Source organism: Thunnus maccoyii, chromosome 3 (genome assembly GCF_910596095.1).
Source record: "Thunnus maccoyii chromosome 3, fThuMac1.1, whole genome shotgun sequence".
In the NCBI taxonomy this organism is placed as follows: Eukaryota; Metazoa; Chordata; class Actinopteri; order Scombriformes; family Scombridae; genus Thunnus; species Thunnus maccoyii.
In genome coordinates, this window is record NC_056535.1 from 26,161,495 (window position 1) to 26,186,593 (window position 25,099).

The window sequence follows — 25,099 nt, forward strand, 5'->3', positions numbered from 1 at the left end:
ATTTATGTTGGCCTTGTCAGTAAAATATAGTATGTAATGTGAATGTACAGTACCAGTCAAACATTGGAGACATCTTCCTATTCCCTAATATGCCCAAACCTTTGACTGGTACTTTATATATTGTATGGATGTATGAATCCTTTATTTTAAATATGTACATATTATCAGTTGAACATAGTTGTCTCACCCAAAGACTCAGTTATCTGACTATAGATATAAAAAGGACTAATTTCAAGTTTGCAGTAGGGATCTTCTTATTTACTGGGTAGCTCAGGTGGATATATATGGAAATGCAATGAAAATGTGTGCTCAGTTCCCAGGGGCTTAATGTGGTAATGTGATGTACATGGTGTCGTGGGCTCAGATGTTGGAGCCATGTGCAATTGGAAACACATGCGGGAAACATCTGTTGCCTTAATGATGGCCACTGAGTTTGTTTCTGCCAGTGAAGTTGGTGAAGAATATTTTCAAAGTTATTAATAAAAACAGAATTTCTGTGATAAACAAGATAAAAAAGAACACTACACACGATGGACAGTTTGTTGATTTATTGCAGTTGTTACAAGAGATTTGTCCTATTGTTTTCTGAAAAAAACTGACAAATGTCTTTTAATTTTAGTTTGTCACTTCACTCCTGCTGTATATGATGATGATATATCCCGATGACAATTGCAAATCAGTAACATTTCAAATAAATTAAATAAGTTAGCATTTAGACTATTTTAGATAGTTTTTCTAGGAGTTCAGAGAATAGTATCACACACTTTCAATACAATCTATGCAGTACACCAAAACATTTCACATTCACTTTCACTGTGTTTTCCAAAACATTTCAGTAAGAGGAAGCACATCATAATGCCTTAATGCCACTTCAATCTGTGGAGAAAAAGAAGAGAGAAAACAATCAAGACAAAAATAAACTAGAACAATTTCTTCAGAAAAAATAACAACTCTTAAGTTAAGCCTTACCTCTCACAGTAAGTTTAGTAGAACACTCTGCCTTGCCCAAAGAGTTGACTGCAACAACCCTATATTCACCGCCGTCATTTTCTCGGACTCTGAGAATATACATGGAGCACACACCACATGAGTTGGTGATGTAATAGTTTTTGTCTGAGTTGATGCAGGTGTTGTTGAGGTACCAGGACACATTGGGTGTAGGACATCCTCTGACAGCACATGTCATGTAGAGTTGGTAACCTTTAGGTGGTGTGTGGACCTTCAGAGGGACCAAGATGGATGGGGGCCTCTCAAAGCTTATCTCCATTGAACTAACTCCATTTGATGATATTGGAACTTAAGAGAAAAAAAAAAATTAAAGAGAGAAATGTTTGAAAAGATCATTTAGGTCACATGGCAATTGTGTCATCCAGAATCCAGAAATTTCAGACATTCATTTGTATTACCCAAGTCTGAAATATACATTTTTGTGGCTTCCACGCAATGAAGTAATCAGAGATTTCAAAGATTAATGACATTGATTGAACTTTGGAGTTGGGGGAAAACAAAAACAAGACTAACAGTTTAGAGCCATGCCAGGAACCATGTGAGGCTGCACTTAGGAATGGCAGTGATTGGAGCTAAACGCTGATGTCCACATGGCAATATATTCACAATGACAATGCTAAAATGCCTGTTTTAAGCAGGTAATGTTTGCCATGGTCATAATCTTAGTGTCAGTGTGCTGGCATGCTAGCATTTGCAAATTAGCTCTGAACACAAAGCACAGAATCATCAGTCGTTTTTCAGTTATTTGGTCATAACCTAAAATATTGGACTCGGAATTTAAATTTTGACCTGATGATGGAACAGGATACATTATCTAGAAACCATAGATTTCTGTGTCAAATTTTGTCCCAGTCCATGTATTTGGAGATATTTCACTGGATGATTAAAAAGCTTGATGTGCAGGTGGCACCAGATGAAAAGTCAAGGGATTATCAAAGTCATTAAGGGTCATCTTCTGGGGACCATGAATTTCTGTAAAAAAAATCATTGCAATCCATCCAGTATTTTTCATGATATTACACTCTGGACAAAAGTGGTGTACCCACCGATTGATTGACCAACATTGCCTTTCTTATCTCTTAAGCCCTTTTTTACACAGCCAAACTCAAATTTGCTCAAAATTTGTATTGTTACCACCATGGTGGTGTCAGTCGCTGTGTACTTATTTACAGATTTCACAGATTATTTACCGTAAGGAATAATAATATATAGAATATACAGAATATAAAGGAGAATATATAGAATTTCATCAAGTTGAACAAGTTATTAGTGGACTACTAAGTGATAGGGGAACATACAACACAAGAGACGTTCTGATGATGACATAATGGTGAAATCATTACACCATTATATCTATTGTATGCCCCTTGTAAACATAACTGAATATATAAACCCACCTCTGTTGCTGTTGGCACCCCATGTAGGTGACTGAGATGGATCTGAGAGGCCCATATCATTCTTGGCATAGACCCGGAAATGGTATTCTATCCCAGGGAGAATGTTGTGGGCTGTGTAGGTGTTAGCAAAGAGGCGGTCTGCTACAGTCTTCCACATTCTGGTGTTAGAGTCATGTTGAGACACCACGTAGTACAGTCGATCGTCAAGCTCTTGGTCTGGAGAGGGAACCCATGATACTGCCACTTTGCCATAGACTGTTTGCTCCAGCTCCACTGGCCCTGGGCACTTGGGTTCATCTAGGAACAAAGAACATAAGATGTAGAGTTTAATTTGTTTTGAGTGAACAAACAACAACTGTTGCTTAACCTTTATCCTGCCTTTGTTGTAAAATTTAAAACAGTACTTACATTTTCACTGATTTTATTATAATATGGCTGCTGTATATCTGTAAATCTATGTAATCGTACCTTAAATTTACTTAGGAATTCCCCTGCTGTGGGGGGTTTTGTCAGGACTATATTTGCAATTGACAGCTGGCATAAGATAATAATCCACAAATCATATCCTCTTACTGCATGTCACTCAGTAAGAATTACATTTCTCAATGCACCTGCAAGTGTTCAGTGTTAATTAGGGTTTGACATTAGTTTGCCAATACACTGGTGTGATAAATGCATTTAATTGGCTAAATATTACCTAGTCAGTATTGTCCACTGTTGATAAAACACATTTTCTTCATCACAAGAACACTAAACAATGCAAAGGTCATTTAATGCTTAATGTAAAATTGATTCCTAATTTCCAGAAAATAAATAAAATGTATTTACAGTTAATATCAGTGCAAAATTCTTGCTATCAGAAGTTTTAATGCAAAAATACACTACTGTTATTCCACATCATTTTAGGACTAATTATAGTGTAAAAGCTTGCTTTTTACTTACCTGTGACTCTAACCTCAACGTCAAAGAAAGCCTCACCCACAGAGTTTTTGGCTTTAATAGTGTAGATGGCTGAATCTGAGCGCTTTGATGAAGGAATAACAAGCTGAGACATTCCCTCTGTATTGATGACATTAATCCACGGGGCTATTGGCTCATCATCCTTCAGCCAGGTGATGTGAGGTGGAGGTTCAGCCTGGGGATATCAATGTCAGATAAATGAGTGTGAGGCATATGCAGTCATGTCACACTGTAGCAAACTCATGACTCAAGATTATGACGTGGCTGGAATGGGAGAGTAAATATGGAATCCAGAACTGGCTTGTTAAGATGGTTTTATGATTTATACCAAGGAGGAAGGGTTCGGTTTCCATGCCAGCATTTAGGTTTATTCATACCTCATAAGAAATCTTGACACGCACAGAATTTCCTGCCCTGACAACAAGGAAGTCCTCTGGGTCCTTAAAACAAGGTCTCACTGGATGGAAACACAAACAAAACAGAAAATGCAAAGCGGAAATAAGAAATTATCTGCATAACAAAGTTAAATCATTAATATGCACAGCAAAGGAAGTTAACTTACTGTTGGGATTCTTTGCACACGCCATTGCGGAGGGAGGGCTCGCATCTCCTGCTCCTGATTCATTGATCGCTGAAACTCTGAATTCATACTCTGCTCCCTCAGTGACATCTTTAACTGCATAGTTCACATCTGAAAATAAGGTGAATAACAAGGTAAGGATAAAAATACAATAAAAAGAAGATAATTGTCCTACATAATAGTATGCTTTTGTTCTGACAAACCTTCAATAGGTTCATTAATTGCATTCAGGGCAAGCCACTGATTTGTGTCCTTCTTTCGTTTCTCCACTTGGTAACCAATGATTGGTACTCCTTTGTCATCCTCCGGAGGGGTCCACGTCAAGTTGATACAGGTCTTAGAGGTACTTACCACTTTGGGTTTTCCAGGTGGACCAGAAAGTACTAAAGAATGACAAGTAGTCTGAGTTATCTAGTATGCTCATTTTCAATAATTAAGAAGTAATTAAAGACATGGAATAAATCAACGACATTATTACTGGAGGATATCCCAAAAATTCCTCTCAGAGATATAGCAACTATTACAGCAATGATAAAAGGTGGACTTTCAACAGTGACTAAATAGTGCCAGTGATAAACGATTTGAAGCCAGCACAAAACCTATCCAGAAGCATTTTCATTTATTACAACCTGAGGGAGATTAACATGGGATTTGCTGAGGACTGCTAAATGAGACTTCTTTTTTCTACACTCACTCATTATGCCAGCCATAATGCTATCAGCTGTCTCCAGGGAGTCACTGAGGCCCTGAGGGTTTTCTGCATAGATGCGGTAGCTGTATTTCTTTCCATGAGTCACATTCCTGTCTCTAAAGGAGGTCTTCTCTGCTGAGACATCCCCGAGTTTTGTCCACAGACTATGCCCTCTTTCCTGCCGTTCTATAATGTAGTTGGTGACAGCAGAGCCACCATCGTCTTTTGGAGGGTTCCATTTAATTTCAATTACAGATGAAGTGGTCTCGACAGTCTCCACTGGACCCTCCGGTGGACCTGGACGATCTGTAAGAAAAATGTGGTTTTGTTACCTTTTAAATGAAGTGACAGAAATGTGACTAAGGTGTAAGTTTTGTTTATGTTTGAACATGGCTGTTGATGGTATTTGTATCTCTCAGTATTTCTCACTTTTCTCATTAGATTTCCCTATGTTTTCGTACCAAGCACAATAAGCTGAGATGTGGCCTCCACAGCTCCAAATGGGTTTTTAAGTTGGATTTTTATTTCCCCCGTGTCTGACCGCAGGCAGTCTCTGAGAAGCAGCCGACTGTGATTGGGCTCCCTCACAATCTTAACTCCTCCTCCGTCTTTCAGCTCAGTGCCATCCTTAAACCAGCTGACCGTCAAAGACTCCTGAGGTTGAAAAGGCATCTTGAAAGCAGCGTTCTGGCCCACTCTTACTATCACAGGTTTGGAGAACTTGTGAAGGTCGTCTTCGTCAAATTCAGGCACATCTATGAGACACAAGGTGTCAGTTTAATACACAAGAGCTGTTGTGTCACTTATATTCTACAATATACGGAAGTAAAATATACCTCCGACTGTGATCCTTCCTTCCGTACTGAGATCCCCTGATACAAAACGAAGGAGTCCAGAGTCTGTATCTCTGCAGCTGTGAATTGTCAGCTTGTGAATGTTTGCATCTTTGGTTATGCTGATCCCACCACCGGATTTTAACTAGCAAATCAAGAGTGAAAAGGAGAACTTCATTCTTTTTCAGGTTACACAACAAACATTAAAAAAGGAAAAGAAAAATATCCAATATGGCAGTTCCATAAGCGTAAGACTTATGTTATGTATGTCATTCATGTTTATGTTTATAATGTTGGCAATGTAGTAATTGAAAGCTTCTCTTACTCTTGCACTCAGATAATCAAAATGAAAGTGTCAGACAAATTTGCAAAATGCTAAATGTGCATTTAAATGTAGTTATTTATGAACTTTACTGGCTCTCCATCTTTGAACCAGGCGCCGTCGCAGTCAGTGTTCATCTTCACAGTTAATTCTGCTGGCTGTCCACGAGTAGCAAGGATATCAGAGAGTCCAGAGGTAATTCCAGGCTCTGGGTAACATAAAACAAAGTTACTTTCCACTTAACATTTTCATGTGGAGCAGCTTTCAGTTTAAAACTATATATATACTGTATAAAGTCCCCAAGAAAAAAACAGTTACCAATTTACGCTTCTCTCTTCTAATCATTAAGATTAGATTGGTGATGCAATAGTTCATCAGTATCAAAGATTTCCTTGCCAATTATATCACAATTGTACATTACGTGAAGGAAAATATTGTAATGCCTGTGAATTCTACCACTATGTAAAAAGAAAAAATAGTGAGGAATTGAGAGTATAATCTTACCTTGCACCACTAGTACAACCTGCATTTGTTTTTTTTAAATAAAAAACAGTGCATTCCAATAACTAATACAGTGCATGGCTTAAATATTAGATTACTGTGATCTAGTTAGAAAGTTTATGATACACAAGTTACAGCAAGAGAAATGACATCAAAGGTGAGCACAATGACAAGCAACAAACAAAGTACTATAAGGCTTTGCAAACAATGTTAACAGAGGCCAGATGAGCTCCCAAGTATATTAAGAAAGTGTTACCACATTCGGGTTATAAAGGATCTCCTGTTATTTCACATTTATGAATTGGCCTTCTAAGAGGAGCTATAGTAAATTTACAGGATTAAGATTTTACAGAGAATTAAATAATTTGATTAGATATTGAAAAGTAATAATAAAAATAAATTAGTTTTTTTAACTTTTGTGTTACTAATGCAGATAACAGTTATTTGCTTAGTGCTTATTTGCTTAGTACTTTTTCAGTATTAAATATCTGGTATACCACCTCCTGCATCTGCAAGTGGTTCATCTTGCCTTGCACCACCACTGGCTTCCTCAGCTGAGTGGCCTAACAGTAATAACAATAGTAAGTCATTTAAACTTGACTCAGTAAGTTACTCCCTCATTGTGTGAGAGCAGTACCACATACATACATACATTTTGTACATACATACATACATACCTACATACATATGTGATGTGCCTTTACATATACATAGAGTAACCTATAATTACACATAAACACACACACATACTAACACACACGCATGCACACATACATGTAAACACACAAACTGGTTTCTCTATCTTTATGGGGACGTTCCCTGATACACACATACAAACACACACACACACACACATACATAGTGTCATTTCTGATTTTCAAAATAAAAGCCACTGTATCTTAACAGGAAGCTCAGGATGAGGCTGTTTTTAAAAATAAAAGACCCCAACTGCCACTGTGTGTTAACATGAAACTAGGGATGGACCTAGTTTTTCAAAATAAGATCCCTAGGATCTGATATTAATACAAAGAATTTCTTCTTTCACAGTTTTAAAACATTATTTTTCTGCTTCCAGCTTTGAGAGTTTATCATTTGACTTCAGCTGTTTCAGCAGCATGTTTTAGCTCTTAGCTTCTTCAGCTAATGCACATCAGCTCTCAGCCCCAGCATTACCTTTCAGCTTCCAAGTTTTCGAACCAATACATTTCAGTTGATATCAGCTGTTTTTTCAGCCATTTTCAGCATTGCTTCGGCAATTTCTTTCACCTTTTGACTTCAGATGTATTTGAGCTTTCATCATTCACAGCAGGTTGCAGTGGCAGCAGCAGTAGCAACAGATGGCAGCACCAACAGCTTCTAGCTCTCACGCATTTTCTGAAATGCGTGTCTGCAGAAAATGCAGACTGCTGCAACTACTCTCTGTATGCTCCGCTGTTGTTTCTCTTACCACCTCCTGCATCTTCAAGTGGGAGGTGCAGCAGCAGCAGCAACTAACAGCTTCCAGCTCTCACACGCATTTTCTGAAATGCGTGTCTGCAGAAAACGCAGACTACTGCATCTATTTTCTATATGCTCAGCTGTTGTTTCTCTTACCACCTCCTGCGTCTGCAAGTGATCCATCTTGCTTTGCACCGCCACTGGCTTTCCCAGCTGAGTGGCCTAACAGTAATAACAACAGTAGGTCATTTAAACTTGATTCAGTAAATTACTCCCTCATTGTGTGAGAGCAGTACCACATACACATAGGCCTATACAGTCTGTATATAGATACATACATACATATATATACATGTTGTGCCTGTACGTACACATAAAGTAACACATAATTACACAGGAACACACACACGCGCACACACACACACACACACAGGGTGATATTTCTGATATTTCAAATTAAAAGCCACTGTATCTTAACAAGAAGCTTGGGATGAGGCATTTTTTTCAAACTAAAAGCTCAGCAGAAGGCTATTTTTCAAAATAAAAGCCCCATATAGTAACTGTATTTTAAGACGCTTGGGATGAAGCTTGTTTTTCAAAATAAAAGACACCAACTGCCACTGTGTGTTAACAGGAAACTAGGAATGGACCTAATTATTCAAAATAAGATCCCTTGTATCAGATATTAATACAAAGAATTTCTTCTTTCACAGTTTTTCAGACATTATATTTCTGCTTCCAGCATTGAGAGTATATCATTTGATTTCAGCTGTTTAAGCAACATGTTTTAGCGCTCAGCTTCTTCAGCTAATACACTTCAACTCTCAACTCCAGCTTTACCTTTCAGCTTCCAAGTTTTCAAAGCAATACAGCTCTCACACGCATTTTCTGAAATGCATGTGTGCAGAAAATGCAGACTACTGCATGTACTTTCTGTATGCTCCACTGTCGTTTCTCTTACCACCTCCTGCATCTTCAAGTGGGAGGTGCAGCAGCAGCAGCTAAAAGCCTCCAGCTCTCACTCACATTTTCTGAAATGCGTGTCTGCAGAAAATGCAGACTGCTGCATCTACTTTCTATGTGCTCCACTGTTGTTTCTCTTACCACCTCCTGCATCTTCAAGTGGGAGGTGCAGCAGCAGCAGCAGCTAACAGCTTCCAGCTTCGAGCTCTCACACGCATTTTCTGAAATGTGCACACGCATTTTCTGAAATGCGTGTCTGCAGAAAATGCAGACTACTGCATCTGTTTTCTATATGCTGAACTGTTGTTTCTCTCACCACCTCCTGCATCTGCAAGTGATCCATCTTGCCTTGAGCCGCCACTGGCTTCCTCAGCTGAGTGGCCTAACAGTAATAACAATAGTAAATCATTTACACTTGATTCAGTAAATTACTCCCTCATTGTATGAGAGCAATACCATATATAGACATACATACATACATACATACATATATACATGTTGTGCCTGTACGTACACATAAAGTAACACATAATTACACAGAAACAGACACATACACACAAATACACAAATACACACACACACACACACGCACACACACACAGTGTCATTTCTCATTTTCATAATAAAAGCCACTGTATCTTAACAAGAAGCTCTGTATGAGGCTTTTTTTAAAAGAAAAATAAAAGCCCATAGAGTAACTGTATCTTAAGAGGAAGTTCCTGATGAGGCTCTTTTTTCAAAATAAAAGCCTCATAGAATAAATATATGTTCAGGAAACACAGCATGAAGCTGTTTTTCAAAATAAAGCCCCATAGAATAACTATTTTAAAAAGACGCTCAGGATAAGGTTTGGTTTTTCAAAATAAAAGACTCCAAATGCCACCGTGTGTTAACAGGAAACTAGGGATGGACCTAGTTTGTCAAAATAAGATCCCTAGGATCTGATATTAATGCAAAGAATTTCTTCCTTCACAGTTTTAAGACATTACATTTCTGCTTCCAGCTTTGAGAGTATATCATTTGATTTCAGCTGTTCCAGCAACATGTTTTAGCTCTCAGCTTCTTCAGCTAATACACTTCAGCTCTCAGCTCCAGCTTTACCTTTCAGTTTCCAAGTTTTCAAAGCAGTACATTTCGGTTAATATCAGCTGTTTTTTCAGCTGTTTTCAGCATTGCCTTGGCAATTTCTTTCATCTTTCAACTTCCAATGTATTTAAGCTTTCATCATTCACAGCAGGTTGCAGTGACAGCAGCAGTAGCAACAGTTGGCAGCACCAACAGCAGGGTGGTGCAGGAGCAGCAGCTGACAGCTTCTGGCACTCACACGCATTTTCTGAAATGAGTGTCTGCAGAAAATGCAGACTGCTGCATCTACTTTGTGTATGCTCCACTGTTGTTTCTCTTACCACCTCCTGCACCTTCAAGTGGGAGGTGCAGCAGCAGCAGCTAAAAGCTTCCAGCTCTCACTCGCATTTTCTGAAATGCGTGTCTGCAGAAAATGCAGACTGCTGCATCTACTTTCTGTATGCTCCACTGTTGTTTCTCTTACCACCTCCTGCATCTTCAAGTGGGAGGTGCAGCAGCAGTAGCAGCAACTAACAGCTTCCAGCTCTCATACGCATTTTCTGAAATGCGTGTCTGCAGAAAATGCAGACTACTGCATCTATTTTCTATATGCTGAACTGTTGTTTCTCTCACCACCTCCTGCATCTGCAGGTGATCCATCTTGCTTTGCACCGCCACTGGCTTTCCCAGCTGAGTGGCCTAACAGTAAAAACAACAGTAAGTCATTTAAACTTGATTCAGTAAATTCCTCCCTCATTGTGTGGGAGCAATACCACATATGTACATACATACATACATACATACATTCTGTACACACATACATACATAAATATATATATGTGTGTTGTGCCTGTACACACACATAAAGTAACACATAATTACACAGAAAAACACACACATACAGAGTGTCATTTCTGATTTTCAGAGTAAAAGCCACTGTATCTTAACAAGAATCTCTGTATGAGGCTTTAAAAAAAAAAACAAATGCCAATAGAGTAACTGTATCTTTAGAGGAAGTTCCAGATGAGGCTCTTTTTCCAAAATAAAAATCTCATAAAATAAATATATGTTCAGGAAGCACAGCATGAAGCTGTTTTTCAAAATAAAAGACACCAACTGCCACCTTGTGTTAACAGGAAACTAGGGATGGACTTAGTTTTTCAAAATAAGATTCCTAGGATCTGATATTATTACAAAGAATTTCTTCTTTCACAGTTTTTCAGACATTATATTTCCGCTTCCAGCTTTGAGAGTATATCATTTGATTTCAGCTGTTTCAGCAACATATTTTAGCTCTCAGCCTCTTCAGCTAATGCACTTCAACTCTCAGCTCCAGCTTTACCTTTCAGCTTCCAAGTTTTCAAAGCAATACATTTCAGTTAATATCAGCTGTTTTTTCAGGCGTTTTCAGCATTGCTTTGGCAATTTCTTTCATCTTTCAACTTCCAATGTATTTGAGCTTTCATCATTCACAGCAGGTTGCAGTGGCAGCAGCAGTAGCAACAGATGGCAGCACCAACAGCAGGGTGGTGCAGGAGCAGCAGCTAACAGCTTCCAGCTCTCACTCGCATTTTCTGAAATGCGTGTCTGCAGAAAATGCAGACTGCTGCATCTACTTTGTGTATGCTCCACTGTTGTTTCTCTTACCACCTCCTGCACCTTCAAGTGGGAGGTGCAGCAGCAGCAGCTAAAAGCTTCCAGCTCTCACTCGCATTTTCTGAAATGCGTGTCTGCAGAAAATGCAGACTGCTGCATCTACTTTGTGTATGCTCCACTGTTGTTTCTCTTACCACCTCCTGCACCTTCAAGTGGGAGGTGCAGCAGCAGCAGCTAAAAGCTTCCAGCTCTCACTTGCATTTTCTGAAATGCGTGTCTGCAGAAAATGCAGACTGCTGCATCTACTTTGTGTATGCTCCACTGTTGTTTCTCTTACCACCTCCTGCATCTTCAAGTGGGAGGTGCAGCAGCAGCAGCAACTAACAGCTTCCAGCTCTCATACGCATTTTCTGAAATGCGTGTCTGCAGAAAATGCAGACTACTGCATCTATTTTCTATATGCTGAACTGTTGTTTCTCTCACCACCTCCTGCATCTGCATGTGATCCATCTTGCTTTGCACCGCCACTGGCTTTCCCAGCTGAGTGGCCTAACAGTAAAAACAACAGTAAGTCATTTAAACTTGATTCAGTAAATTCCTCCCTCATTGTGTGGGAGCAATACCACATATGTACATACATACATACATACATACATTCTGTACACACATACATACATAAATATATATATGTGTGTTGTGCCTGTACACACACATAAAGTAACACATAATTACACAGAAACACACACACATACAGAGTGTCATTTCTCATTTTCAGAGTAAAAGCCACTGTATCTTAACAAGAATCTCTGTATGAGGCTTTTTAAAAAAAAAAACAAATGCCAATAGAGTAACTGTATCTTTAGAGGAAGTTCCAGATGAGGCTCTTTTTCCAAAATAAAAATCTCATAAAATAAATATATGTTCAGGAAGCACAGCATGAAGCTGTTTTTCAAAATAAAAGACACCAACTGCCACCTTGTGTTAACAGGAAACTAGGGATGGACTTAGTTTTTCAAAATAAGATTCCTAGGATCTGATATTATTACAAAGAATTTCTTCTTTCACAGTTTTTCAGACATTATATTTCCGCTTCCAGCTTTGAGAGTATATCATTTGATTTCAGCTGTTTCAGCAACATATTTTAGCTCTCAGCCTCTTCAGCTAATGCACTTCAACTCTCAGCTCCAGCTTTACCTTTCAGCTTCCAAGTTTTCAAAGCAGTACATTTCAGTTAATATCAGCTGTTTTTTCAGGCGTTTTCAGCATTGCTTTGGCAATTTCTTTCATCTTTCAACTTCCAATGTATTTGAGCTTTCATCATTCACAGCAGGTTGCAGTGGCAGCAGCAGTAGCAACAGATGGCAGCACCAACAGCAGGGTGGTGCAGGAGCAGCAGCTAACAGCTTCCAGCTCTCACTCGCATTTTCTGAAATGCGTGTCTGCAGAAAATGCAGACTGCTGCATCTACTTTGTGTATGCTCCACTGTTGTTTCTCTTACCACCTCCTGCATCTTCAAGTGGGAGGTGCTGCAGAAGCAGCAGCTAACAGCTTCCAGCTCTCACTCGCATTTTCTGAAACGAGTGTCTGCAGAAAATGCAGACTGCTGCATCTACTTTGTGTATGCTCCACTGTTGTTTCTCTTACCACCTCCTGCACCTTCAAGTGGGAGGTGCAGCAGCAGCAGCTAAAAGCTTCCAGCTCTCACTTGCATTTTCTGAAATGCGTGTCTGCAGAAAATGCAGACTACTGCATCTATTTTCTATATGCTGAACTGTTGTTTCTCTCACCACCTCCTGCATCTGCATGTGATCCATCTTGCTTTGCACCGCCACTGGCTTTCCCAGCTGAGTGGCCTAACAGTAAAAACAACAGTAAGTCATTTAAACTTGATTCAGTAAATTCCTCCCTCATTGAGTGGGAGCAATACCACATATGTACATACATTCTGTACACACATACATACATACATACATATATATGTGTGTTGTGCCTGTACACACACATAAAGTAACACATAATTACACAGAAAAACACACACACACACACACATACAGAGTGTCATTTCTGATTTTCAGAGTAAAAGCCACTGTATCTTAACAAGAATCTCTGTATGAGGCTTTTTTAAAAAAAAACAAAAGCCAATAGAGTAACTGTATCTTTAGAGGAAGTTCCAGATGAGGCTCTTTTTCCAAAATAAAAATCTCATAAAATAAATATATGTTCAGGAAGCACAGCATGAAGGTGTTTTTCAAAATAAAAGACACCAACTGCCACCTTGTGTTAACAGGAAACTAGGGATGGACTTAGTTTTTCAAAATAAGATTCCTAGGATCTGATATTATTACAAAGAATTTCTTCTTTCACAGTTTTTCAGACATTATATTTCCGCTTCCAGCTTTGAGAGTATATCATTTGATTTCAGCTGTTTCAGCAACATATTTTAGCTCTCAGCCTCTTCAGCTAATGCACTTCAACTCTCAGCTCCAGCTTTACCTTTCAGCTTCCAAGTTTTCAAAGCAGTACATTTCAGTTAATATCAGCTGTTTTTTCAGGCGTTTTCAGCATTGCTTTGGCAATTTCTTTCATCTTTCAACTTCCAATGTATTTGAGCTTTCATCATTCACAGCAGGTTGCAGTGGCAGCAGCAGTAGCAACAGATGGCAGCACCAACAGCAGGGTGGTGCACCAGCAGCAGCTAACAGCTTCCAGCTCTCACTCGCATTTTCTGAAATGCGTGTCTGCAGAAAATGCAGACTGCTGCATCTACTTTGTGTATGCTCCACTGTTGTTTCTCTTACCACCTCCTGCATCTTCAAGTGGGAGGTGCTGCAGAAGCAGCAGCTAACAGCTTCCAGCTCTCACTCGCATTTTCTGAAACGAGTGTCTGCAGAAAATGCAGACTGCTGCATCTACTTTGTGTATGCTCCACTGTTGTTTCTCTTACCACCTCCTGCACCTTCAAGTGGGAGGTGCAGCAGCAGCAGCTAAAAGCTTCCAGCTCTCACTTGCATTTTCTGAAATGCGTGTCTGCAGAAAATGCAGACTACTGCATCTATTTTCTATATGCTGAACTGTTGTTTCTCTCACCACCTCCTGCATCTGCATGTGATCCATCTTGCTTTGCACCGCCACTGGCTTTCCCAGCTGAGTGGCCTAACAGTAAAAACAACAGTAAGTCATTTAAACTTGATTCAGTACATTCCTCCCTCATTGAGTGGGAGCAATACCACATATGTACATACATTCTGTACACACATACATACATACATACATATATATGTGTGTTGTGCCTGTACACACACATAAAGTAACACATAATTACACAGAAAAACACACACACACACACACATACAGAGTGTCATTTCTGATTATCAGAGTAAAAGCCACTGTATCTTAACAAGAATCTCTGTATGAGGCTTTTTTAAAAAAAAACAAAAGCCAATAGAGTAACTGTATCTTTAGAGGAAGTTCCAGATGAGGCTCTTTTTCCAAAATAAAAATCTCATAAAATAAATATATGTTCAGGAAGCACAGCATGAAGGTGTTTTTCAAAATAAAAGACACCAACTGCCACCTTGTGTTAACAGGAAACTAGGGATGGACTTAGTTTTTCAAAATAAGATTCCTAGGATCTGATATTATTACAAAGAATTTCTTCTTTCACAGTTTTTCAGACATTATATTTCCGCTTCCAGCTTTGAGAGTATATCATTTGATTTCAGCTGTTTCAGCAACATATTTTAGCTCTCAGCCTCTTCAGCTAATGCACTTCAACTCTCAGCTCCAGCTTTACCTTTCAGCTTCCAAGTTTTCAAAGCAGTACATTTCAGTTAATATCAGCTGTTTTTTCAGGCGTTTTCAGCATTGCTTTGGCAATTTCTTTCATCTTTCAACTTCCAATGTATTTGAGCTTTCATCATTCACAGCAGGTTGCAGTGGCAGCAGCAGTAGCAACAGATGGCAGCACCAACAGCAGGGTGGTGCAGCAGCAGCAGCTAACAGCTTCCAGCTCTCACTCGCATTTTCTGAAATGCGTGTCTGCAGAAAATGCAGACTGCTGCATCTACTTTGTGTATGCTCCACTGTTGTTTCTCTTACCACCTCCTGCACCTTCAAGTGGGAGGTGCAGCAGCAGCAGCTAACAGCTTCCAGCTCTCATACGCATTTTCTGAAATGCGTGTCTGCAGAAAATGCAGACTACTGCATCTATTTTCTATATGCTGAACTGTTGTTTCTCTCACCACCTCCTGCATCTGCATGTGATCCATCTTGCTTTGCACCGCCACTGGCTTTCCCAGCTGAGTGGCCTAACAGTAAAAACAACAGTAAGTCATTTAAACTTGATTCAGTAAATTCCACCCTCATTGAGTGGGAGCAATACCACATATGTACATACATTCTGTACACACATACATACATACATACATATATATGTGTGTTGTGCCTGTACACACACATAAAGTAACACATAATTACACAGAAAAACACAAACACACACACATACAGAGTGTCATTTCTGATTTTCAGAGTAAAAGCCACTGTATCTTAACAAGAATCTCTGTATGAGGCTTTTAAAAAAAACAAAAGCCAATAGAGTAACTGTATCTTTAGAGGAAGTTCCAGATGAGGCTCTTTTTCCAAAATAAAAGTCTCATAAAATAAATATATGTTCAGGAAGCACAGCATGAAGGTGTTTTTCAAAATAAAAGACACCAACTGCCACCATGTGTTAACAGGAAACTGGGGATGGACCTAGCTTTTCAAAATAAGATTCCTAGGATCTGATATTAATACAAAGAATTTCTTCTTTCACAGTTTTTCAGACATTATCTTTCTGCTTCCAGCTTTGAGAATATATCATTTGATTTCAGCTGTTTCAACAACATATTTTAGCTCTCAGCTTCTTCAGCTAATGCACTTCAGCTCTCAGCTCCAGCTTTACCTTTCAGCTTCCAAGTTTTCAAAGCAGTACATTTCAGTTAATATCAGCTGTTTTTTCAGGCGTTTTCAGCATTGCTTTGCCAATTTCTTCATTTTTCAACTTCCAATGTATTTGAGCTTTCATCATTCACAGCAGGTTGCAGTGGCAGCAGCAGTAGCAACAGATGGCAGCACCAACAGCAGGGTGGTGCAGGAGCAGCAGCTAACAGCTTCCAGCTCTCACTCGCATTTTCTGAAATGCGTGTCTGCAGAAAATGCAGACTGCTGCATCTACTTTCTGTATCCTCCACTGTTGTTTCTCATACCACCTCCTGCATCTTCAAGTTGGAGGTGCTGCAGAAGCAGTTGCTAATAGCTTCCAGCTCTCACTCGCATTTTCTGAAATGCGTGTCTGCAGAAAATGCAGACTGCTGCATCTACTTTGTGTATGCTCCACTGTTGTTTCTCTTACCACCTCCTGCATCTTCAAGTGGTAGGTGCAGCAGCAGTAGCAGCAACTAACAGCTTCCAGCTCTCACACGCATTTTCTGAAATGCGTGACTGCAGAAAATGCAGACTACTGCATCTGTTTTCTATATGCTGAACTGTTGTTTCTCTCACCACCTCCTGCATCTGCATGTGATCCATCTTGCTTTGCACCGCCACTGGCTTTCCCAGCTGAGTGGCCTAACAGTAAAAACAACAGTAAGTCATTTAAACTTGATTCAGTAAATTCCTCCCTCATTGTGTGGGAGCAATACCACATATGTACATATATACATACATACACTCTGTCAATACATACATACATATATATATATATATATATATATGTGTGTGTGTGTGTGTATATATATACATGTGTTGTGCCTGTACATACACATAAAGTAACACATAATTACACAGAAATACACACAGAAACACACACACATACAGAGTGTCATTTCTGATTTTCAGAGTAAAAGCCACTGTATCTTAACAAGAACCTCTGTATGAGGCTTTTTAAAAAAAATAAAAGTCCATAGAGTTACTGTATCTTTAGAGGAAGTTCCTGATGAGGCTCTTTTTTCAAAATAAAAGCCTCATAGAATAAATTCATGTTCAGGAAGCACAGCATGACGCTGTTTTTCAAAATAAAAGCCCCATAGAGTAACTGTATTTTAAAAAGACGCTCAGGATGCGGTTTGGTTTTTCAAAATAAAAGACTCCAAATGCCATTGTGTGTTAACAGGAAACTAGGGATGGACCTAGTTTTTCAAAATAAGATCACTAGGATCTGATATTAATACAAAGAATTTCTTCTTTCACAATTTTAAGATATTATATTTCTGCTTCCAGCTTTGAGAGTATATCATTTGATTTCAGTTGTTTCAGCAACATGTTTTAACTCTCAGCTTCTTCAGCTAATGCACTTCAGCTCACAGCTCTAGCTTTACCTTTCAGCTTCCAAGTCTTCAAAGCAATACATTTCAGTTCATTTCAGCTGTTTTTTAAGCCATTTTCAGTATTGCTTCAGGAATTCTTTGCATCTTTCAACTTCCAATGTATTTGAGCTTTCATCATTCACAGCAGGCTGCACAGGCAGCAACGGTAGCAGCAGAAGGCAGCACCAACAGCTGGGAGGTGCAGCAGCAACAGCTAACAGCTTCCGGCTTTCACACGCATTTACTGAAATGCGTGTCTGCAGAAAATGCAGACTACTGCATCTAATTTCTATATGCTCCACTGTTGTTTCTCTTACAAACTCCTGCATCTTCAAGTGGGAGGTGCAACAGCTAATAGCTTCCAGCTCTCACGCATTTTCTGAAATGCGTGTCTACAGAAAATGCAGACAACCGCATCTATTGTTTATATGCTCCAATATTGTTTCTCTTACCACCTCCTGCAGCTGCAAATGGGAGGTGCACCAGCAGCAGCTAACAGCTTCCAGCACTCACACACATTTTCTGAAATGTGTGTGTTCAGAAAATGCAGACTACTGTGTTTACTTTCTATATGCTCAGCTGTTGTTTCTCTTACCACCTCCTGCATCTTCAAGTGGGAGGTGCTGCAGCAGCAGCAGCTAACAGCTTCCAGCACTCACACACATTTTCTGAAATGTGTGGGTACAGAAAATGCAGACTACTGTATCTACTTTGTGTATGCTCCACTGTTGTTTCTCTTACCACCTCCTGCATCTTCAAGTGGAAGGTGCAGCAGCAGTAGCAGCAGCTAACAGCTTCCAGCTCTCACACGCATTTTCTGAAATGCGTGTCTGCAGAAAATGCAGACTACTGCATCTATTTTCTATATGCTGAACTGTTATTTCTCTCACCACCTCCTGCATCTGCAGGTGATCCATCTTGCTTTGCACCGCCACTGGCTTTCCCAGCTGAGTGGCCTAACAGTAAAAACAACAGTAAGTCATTTAAACTTGATTCAGTAAATTCCTCCCTCATTGTGTGGGAGCAATACCACATATGTACATACATACATACATACATTCTGTATATATATATATATATATATATATATATATATATATATATATATATATATATATATATATATATATACATGTGTTGTGCCTGTACATACACATAAAGTAACACATAATTACACAGAAACACACACACAAACACACACACACATACAGTGTCATTTCTGATTGTCAGAGTAAAAGCCTCTCTATCTTAACAAGAATCTCTGTATGAGGCTTTTCAAAAAAATAAAAGTCCATAGAGTTACTGTATCTTTAGAGGAAGTTCCTGATGAGGCTCTTTTTTCAAAATAAAAGCCTCATAGAATAAATATATGTTCAGGAAACACAGCATGAAACTGTTTTTCAAAATAAAAGCCCCATAGAGTAAGTATTTTAAAAAGACGTTCAGGATGAGGTTTGGTTTTTCAAAATAAAAGACTCCAAATGCCACCGTGTGTTAACAGGAAACTAGGGATGGACCTAGTTTGTCAAAATAAGATCCCTAGGATCTGATATTAATACAAAGAATTTCTTCTTTCACAGTTTTAAGACATTACATTTCTGCTTCCAGCTTTGAGAGTATATCATTTGATTTAAGCTGTTTCAGCAACATGTTTAAACTCTCAGCTTCTTCAGCTAATGCACTTCAGCTCACAGCTCTAGCTTTACCTTTCAGCTTCCAAGTCTTCAAAGCAATACTTTTCAGTTAATTTCAGCTGTTTTTTAAGCCATTTTCAGTATTGCTTCAGCAATTCTTTTCATCTTTCAACTTCCAATGTATTTGAGCTTTCATCATTCACAGCAGGCTGAACAGGCAGCAACGGTAGCAGCAGATGGCAGCACCAACAGCTGGGAGGTGCAGCAGCAGCAGCTAACAGCTTCCAGCTTTCACACGCATTTACTGAAATGCGTGTCTGCAGAAAATGCAGACTACTGCATCTAATTTCTATATGCTCCACTGTTGTTTCTCTTACAACCTCCTGCATCTTCAAGTGGGAGGTGCAACAGCTAACAGCTTCCAGCTCTCACGCATTTTCTGAAATGCCTGTCTACAGAAAATGCAGACAACCGCATCTACTGTTTATATGCTCCAATATTGTTTCTCTTACCACCTCCTGCAGCTGAAAATGGGAGGTGCAGCAGCAGCAGCTAACAGCTTCCAGCACTCACACACATTTTCTGAAATGTGTGTGTTCAGAAAATGCAGACTACTGTATCTACTTTCTATATGCTCAGCTATTATTTCTCTTACCACCTCCTGCATCTTCAAGTGGGAGGTGCAGCAGCAGCAGCAGCTAACAGCTTCCAGCTCTCACTCGCATTTCCTGAAATGCGTGTCTGCAGAAAATGCAGACTGCTGCATCTACTTTGTGTATGCTCCATTGTTGTTTCTCTTACCACCTCCTGCATCTTCAAGTGGAAGGTGCAGCAGCAGTAGCAGCAGCTAACAGCTTACAGCTCTAACACGCATTTTCTGAAATGCGTGTCTGCAGAAAATGCAGACTACTGCATCTATTTTCTATATGCTGAACTATTGTTTCTCTCACCACCTCCTGCATCTGCATGTGATCCATCTTGCTTTGCACCGCCACTGGCTTTCCCAGCTGAGTGGCCTAACAGTAAAAACAACAGTAAGTCATTTAAACTTGATTCAGTAAATTCCTCCCTCATTGTGTGGGAGCAATACCACATATGTACATACATACATACATACATTCTGTAAATACATACATACATACATATATATATACACATGTGTTGTGCCTGTACATACACATAAAGTAACACATAATTACACAGAAACACACACACAAACACACACACACATACAGTGTCATTTCTGATTGTCATAGTAAAAGCCACTGTATCTTAACAAGAATCTCTGTATGAGGCTTTAAAAAAAAATAAAAGTCCATAGAGTTACTGTATCTTTAGAGGAAGTTCCTGATGAGGCTCTTTTTTCAAAATGAAAGCCTCATAGAATAAATATATGTTCAGGAAACACAGCATGAAGCTGTTTTTAAAAATAAAGCCCCATAGAATAACTATTTTAAAAAGACGCTCAGGATAAGGTTTGGTTTTTCAAAATAAAAGACTCCAAATGCCACCGTGTATTAACAGGAAACTAGGGACGGACCTAGTTTGTCAAAATAAGATCCCTAGGATCTGATATTAATGCAAAGAATTTCTTCTTTCACAGTTTTAAGACATTACATTTCTGCTTCCAGCTTTGAGAGTATATCATTTGATTTCAGCTGTTTCAGCAACATGTTTTAACTCTCAGCTTCTTCAGCTAATGCACTTCAGCTCACAGCTCTAGCTTTACCTTTCAGCTTCCAAGTCTTCAAAGCAATACTTTTCAGTTAATTTCAGCTGTTTTTTAAGCCATTTTCAGTATTGCTTCAGCAATTCTTTTCATCTTTCAACTTCCAATGTATTTGAGCTTTCATCATTCACAGCAGGCTGCACAGGCAGCAACGGTAGCAGCAAATGGCACCAACAGGTGGGAGGTGCAGCAGCAGCAGCTAACAGCTTCCAGCTTTCACACGCATTTACTGAAATGCGTGTCTGCAGAAAATGCAGACTACTGCATCTAATTTCTATATGCTCCACTGTTGTTTCTCTTACAACCTCCTGCATCTTCAAGTGGGAGGTGCAACAGCTAACAGCTTCCAGCTCTCACGCATTTTCTGAAATGCGTGTCTACAGAAAATGCAGACAACCACATCTACTGTTTATATGCTCTAATATTGTTTCTCTTACCACCTCCTGCAGCTGCAAGTGGGAGGTGCAGCAGCAGCAGCAGCTAACAGCTTCCAGCACTCACACACATTTTCTGAAATGCATGTCTACAGAAAATCCAGACTACTGCATCTACTTTCTATATGCTCAGCTGTTGTTTCTCTTACCACCTCCTGCATCTGCAATTGATCCATCTTTCCGTGCACCGCCACTTGCTTTCCCAGCTGAGTGGCCTAACAGGAATAACAACAGTAAGTCATTTAAACTTGACTCAGTAAATGACTCCCTCATTGTCTGAGAGCAGTACCACATGCAAACATACATTCTTTTCCTACATACATACATACATACATAAGTGTTGTGCCTGTACATACACATACAGTAACACATAACTACAGACAAATTCAGACACACACACACACAAACTGTTTTTTCTATCTTTATGGGGACTTTCCCTAATACACACACATACACATATACAGAGTGTCATTTCTGATTTTCAGAATAAAAGCCATTGTAACAAGATGCTCGGGATGAAGCTGAATAGAGTAACTGTAACTTAAGAGGAAATTCAGGATGAGGCTCTTTTTCGAAATAAATGCCTCATAGAGTAAATGTATGTTGACAGGAAGCTCAGTATGAGGCTCTTTTTGAAAATGAAAGTCCCATAAAGCAAATGCATTTTAAAAAGAAGCTCAGGATGGACCTAGTTTTTCAAAATAAGATCCATAGGATCTGATATTAATATAAAGAATTTCCTCTTATACAGTTTTAAGATATTATATTTTGAGTGTATATCATTTGATTTCAGCTGTTTCAGCAACATGTTTTAGCTCTCAGCTTCTTCAGCTAATGCACTTCAGCTCTCAGCTCCAGTTTATCTTTCAGCTTCCAAGTCTTCAAAGCAATACATTTCAGTAAATATCAGCTGTTTTTTCAGCCATTTTCAGCATTGCTTCAGCAATTTCTGTCATCTTTCAACTTCCAGTGTATTTGAGCTTTCATCATTCACAGCAAGTTGCAATGGCAGCAGCGATAGCAGCAGTTGGCAGCACCAACAGCTGAGAGGTGCAGCAGCTAACAGCTTCCAGCTTTCACACGCATTTTCTGAAATGCGTGCCTGCAGAAAATGCAGACTACTACATCTACTTTCTATATGCTCCACTGTTGTTGCCCTTACCACCTCCTGCATTTGCAAGCGGGAGGTGCAGCAGCAGCAGCTAACAGCTTCCAGCACTCACGCATTTTCTGAAATGCGTGTCTGCAGAAAATGCAGACTACTGCATCTACTTTCTATATGCTCCACTGTTGTTGCTCTTACCGCCTTCTGCATTTGCAAGTGGGTGGTAGAGCAGCAGCAGCGAACAGCTTCCAGCTTTCACGCATTTTTTCACGCATTTTCTGAAATGCGTGTCTGCAGAAAATGCAGACTACTGAATCTTCTTTCTATACGCTCAGCTGTTGTTTGTCTTACCACCTCCTGCATCTGCATGTGATCCATCTTGCTTTGCACCGCCACTGGCTTTCCCAGCTGAGTGGCCTAACAGTAATAACAACAGTAAGTCATTTAAACTTGATTCAGTAAATTACTCCCTCATTGTGTGGGAGCAATACCACATACATACATACGTACATTATGTACACACATACATACATACATATATACGTGTTGTGCCTGTACATACACATAAAGTAACATAAAATTACACAGACACGCACACATACGGAGTGTCATTTCTGATTTTCAGAATAAAAGCCACTGTATCTTAACAGGAAGCTCAGCATGAGGCTGTTTTTCAAAATAAAAGCCCCCAATTGCCACTGTGAGTTAACAGGAAACTAAGGATAGGCCTAGTTTTTCAACATACTTTCCCAGTATGTTGCAGTGGCAGCAGCAGTAGCAGCAGATAGTAGCACCAACAGCTAGGAGGTGCAGCAGCTAACAGCTTCCAGCTTTCACACCCATTTTCTGAAATGCGTGCCTGCAGAAAATGCAGACTACTGCATCTACTTTCTATATGCTCCACTGTTGTTTCTCTTACCACTTCCTGAGTCCCCAGCTACTGTTGTTGTTGCTGCTACAGATGTTTTGTCTGAATAATCAATCGACAGTCACAGACAGTTTGAAAACATTTCAGACTGTTGCTGTATCTGTTTACTCATTTATGGATGAATAAGATGTCATATAAAATATGTTTATTTAAGGGTCATTTTGGTGTTTTAAAGCATTTTTCTAAAAATCATTTAAACTCGCTGTAGCATCACATGAGCCAAAGGGTTAGTGAAATGGATGGAGTTTACATTTTCCCCATTGTAAATTTGCATTGCTTTAGTATTACAAATGACTCTAAATACTTTCATATGAGTTGACAAATTATTTTAGTGTTTTTTTTTTTTTTTTTTACACAGGTCTAAAAATGACACAGGCAGCAGAATTGTGAACAGTTGTCCTTGACTTCTCTTCTCAGTTTTTTATGTCTTGCACCTTGGACTTTTTGTTAGAAATGTAATAGGGCCACTCAATTTTAGATTTTGACAATAAAATTGTATTTTTAATGGAAAAAGTCATAGTATTATGCAGGGGTGATATAAGTGATATTTTGAGAAATGTCTTATCATTTGGTGTCCTTTAGAATTCCACCTCCACTCAGAAATGACTTAAATTAAATTACTAATGGTTCAGAGTTTGGTACTGAAGGCAGTTTTCACATTAATAGAAATCAAGTGAGAATGTTGCCTCCCTGAAATCTGTGTTTGAGAAATGAACATATAAAATGATTACTATATGTGACATAACAACTAGTGGCTTACATTTAGAATATTTACTTTTCAGGGAATTTCTAAACAGTATGCTTCAGTGGTTGAACTGTGACCAAACAGGACAGATTGTGCAGATTAAGTATGCAAAATAGAGCTGGGAGCTTTCACCTATTCGCCAAGGATTACCATGGTGAAAGCACTGTCAGCTGCATTGTAACACTTAATCTGGGTTTTGGTCACATCTGACATCTTGTCAAAAGTTTATTCTGAGACCACCACAGTGAGTGGTACCAATAAATAACACAAATAAATAATAAGTCTCAAAAGAAAGCTTTGTTCATGAAACACATGTAACTTTTGTTACACCTGTTGGCAATAGCCAACTGTAAGAGGTACAGGTGTTAGCTAGATCTGGTGCTCAGAAAAAGTTATAGCTAACTGGTGGAGTTGTTTTGCAGTTAAGTAATAATCATACAGAAATAACATGGTTAGAATCAGCTCCACATATTATTTTAAATGATGTGTATGGTTTGTGTAGTTGTATTGTGTTTGCTATAGGGTGGGATATGGAGCTCAAGGTACCTCCATATTTTCACATTTATCTTAAATTCTCAGTGAGGGAGAATCTGTCTGGAGGGGAGTGTGAAAATCAACTAGCAGAGACTTAACTTGCTTTAGATAGGTAATCCGTGTAGAGATCGAGACTGTTATTCAATCTTCCAATCAGCCTGCAAATGCAACCATACTGAAGTGAACAGCATCAACGTAAAACGTAAAAGCAGCCATGATATTCATTATGATAAATTACCTTACTCAAACATGTTAAATCTCTGCAAGATCATTTCCATACAGCAGTAAAATG

The 25,099-nt window shown here is 39.1% G+C and overlaps 1 protein-coding gene across 26 annotated transcripts in view; it reads right to left on the reverse strand.

Moving 5' to 3' along the window:
- Window positions 1-533: 533 nt before the first annotated feature.
- Window positions 534-25,099, reverse strand: part of igfn1.4 (immunoglobulin like and fibronectin type III domain containing 1, tandem duplicate 4) — a 36,549-nt gene continuing 11,983 nt past the window's right edge. For 3 of the 26 annotated variants that reach the window (XM_042407239.1, XM_042407241.1, XM_042407240.1), the window contains 24 exons: window positions 23,520-23,570; window positions 22,952-23,017; window positions 21,645-21,710; window positions 20,283-20,348; window positions 18,589-18,654; window positions 16,896-16,961; window positions 15,596-15,661; window positions 14,442-14,507; window positions 13,142-13,207; window positions 11,837-11,902; window positions 10,391-10,456; window positions 9,009-9,074; window positions 7,886-7,951; window positions 5,884-5,999; window positions 5,473-5,614; window positions 5,098-5,391; window positions 4,640-4,942; window positions 4,149-4,328; window positions 3,928-4,056; window positions 3,743-3,822; window positions 3,348-3,540; window positions 2,406-2,702; window positions 970-1,296; window positions 534-876 (listed from right to left, as the gene is read on the reverse strand). In XM_042407239.1, coding sequence (XP_042263173.1) covers window positions 872-876; window positions 970-1,296; window positions 2,406-2,702; window positions 3,348-3,540; window positions 3,743-3,822; window positions 3,928-4,056; window positions 4,149-4,328; window positions 4,640-4,942; window positions 5,098-5,391; window positions 5,473-5,614; window positions 5,884-5,999; window positions 7,886-7,951; window positions 9,009-9,074; window positions 10,391-10,456; window positions 11,837-11,902; window positions 13,142-13,207; window positions 14,442-14,507; window positions 15,596-15,661; window positions 16,896-16,961; window positions 18,589-18,654; window positions 20,283-20,348; window positions 21,645-21,710; window positions 22,952-23,017; window positions 23,520-23,570 — 2,909 coding nt within the window. In that variant the 3' untranslated portion in view covers window positions 534-871. The remainder of the gene's footprint in view (window positions 877-969; window positions 1,297-2,405; window positions 2,703-3,347; window positions 3,541-3,742; window positions 3,823-3,927; window positions 4,057-4,148; window positions 4,329-4,639; window positions 4,943-5,097; window positions 5,392-5,472; window positions 5,615-5,883; window positions 6,000-7,885; window positions 7,952-9,008; window positions 9,075-10,390; window positions 10,457-11,836; window positions 11,903-13,141; window positions 13,208-14,441; window positions 14,508-15,595; window positions 15,662-16,895; window positions 16,962-18,588; window positions 18,655-20,282; window positions 20,349-21,644; window positions 21,711-22,951; window positions 23,018-23,519; window positions 23,571-25,099) is intronic. The other 23 variants (XM_042407249.1, XM_042407245.1, XM_042407248.1 and 20 more) reach the window with 23 other exon arrangements.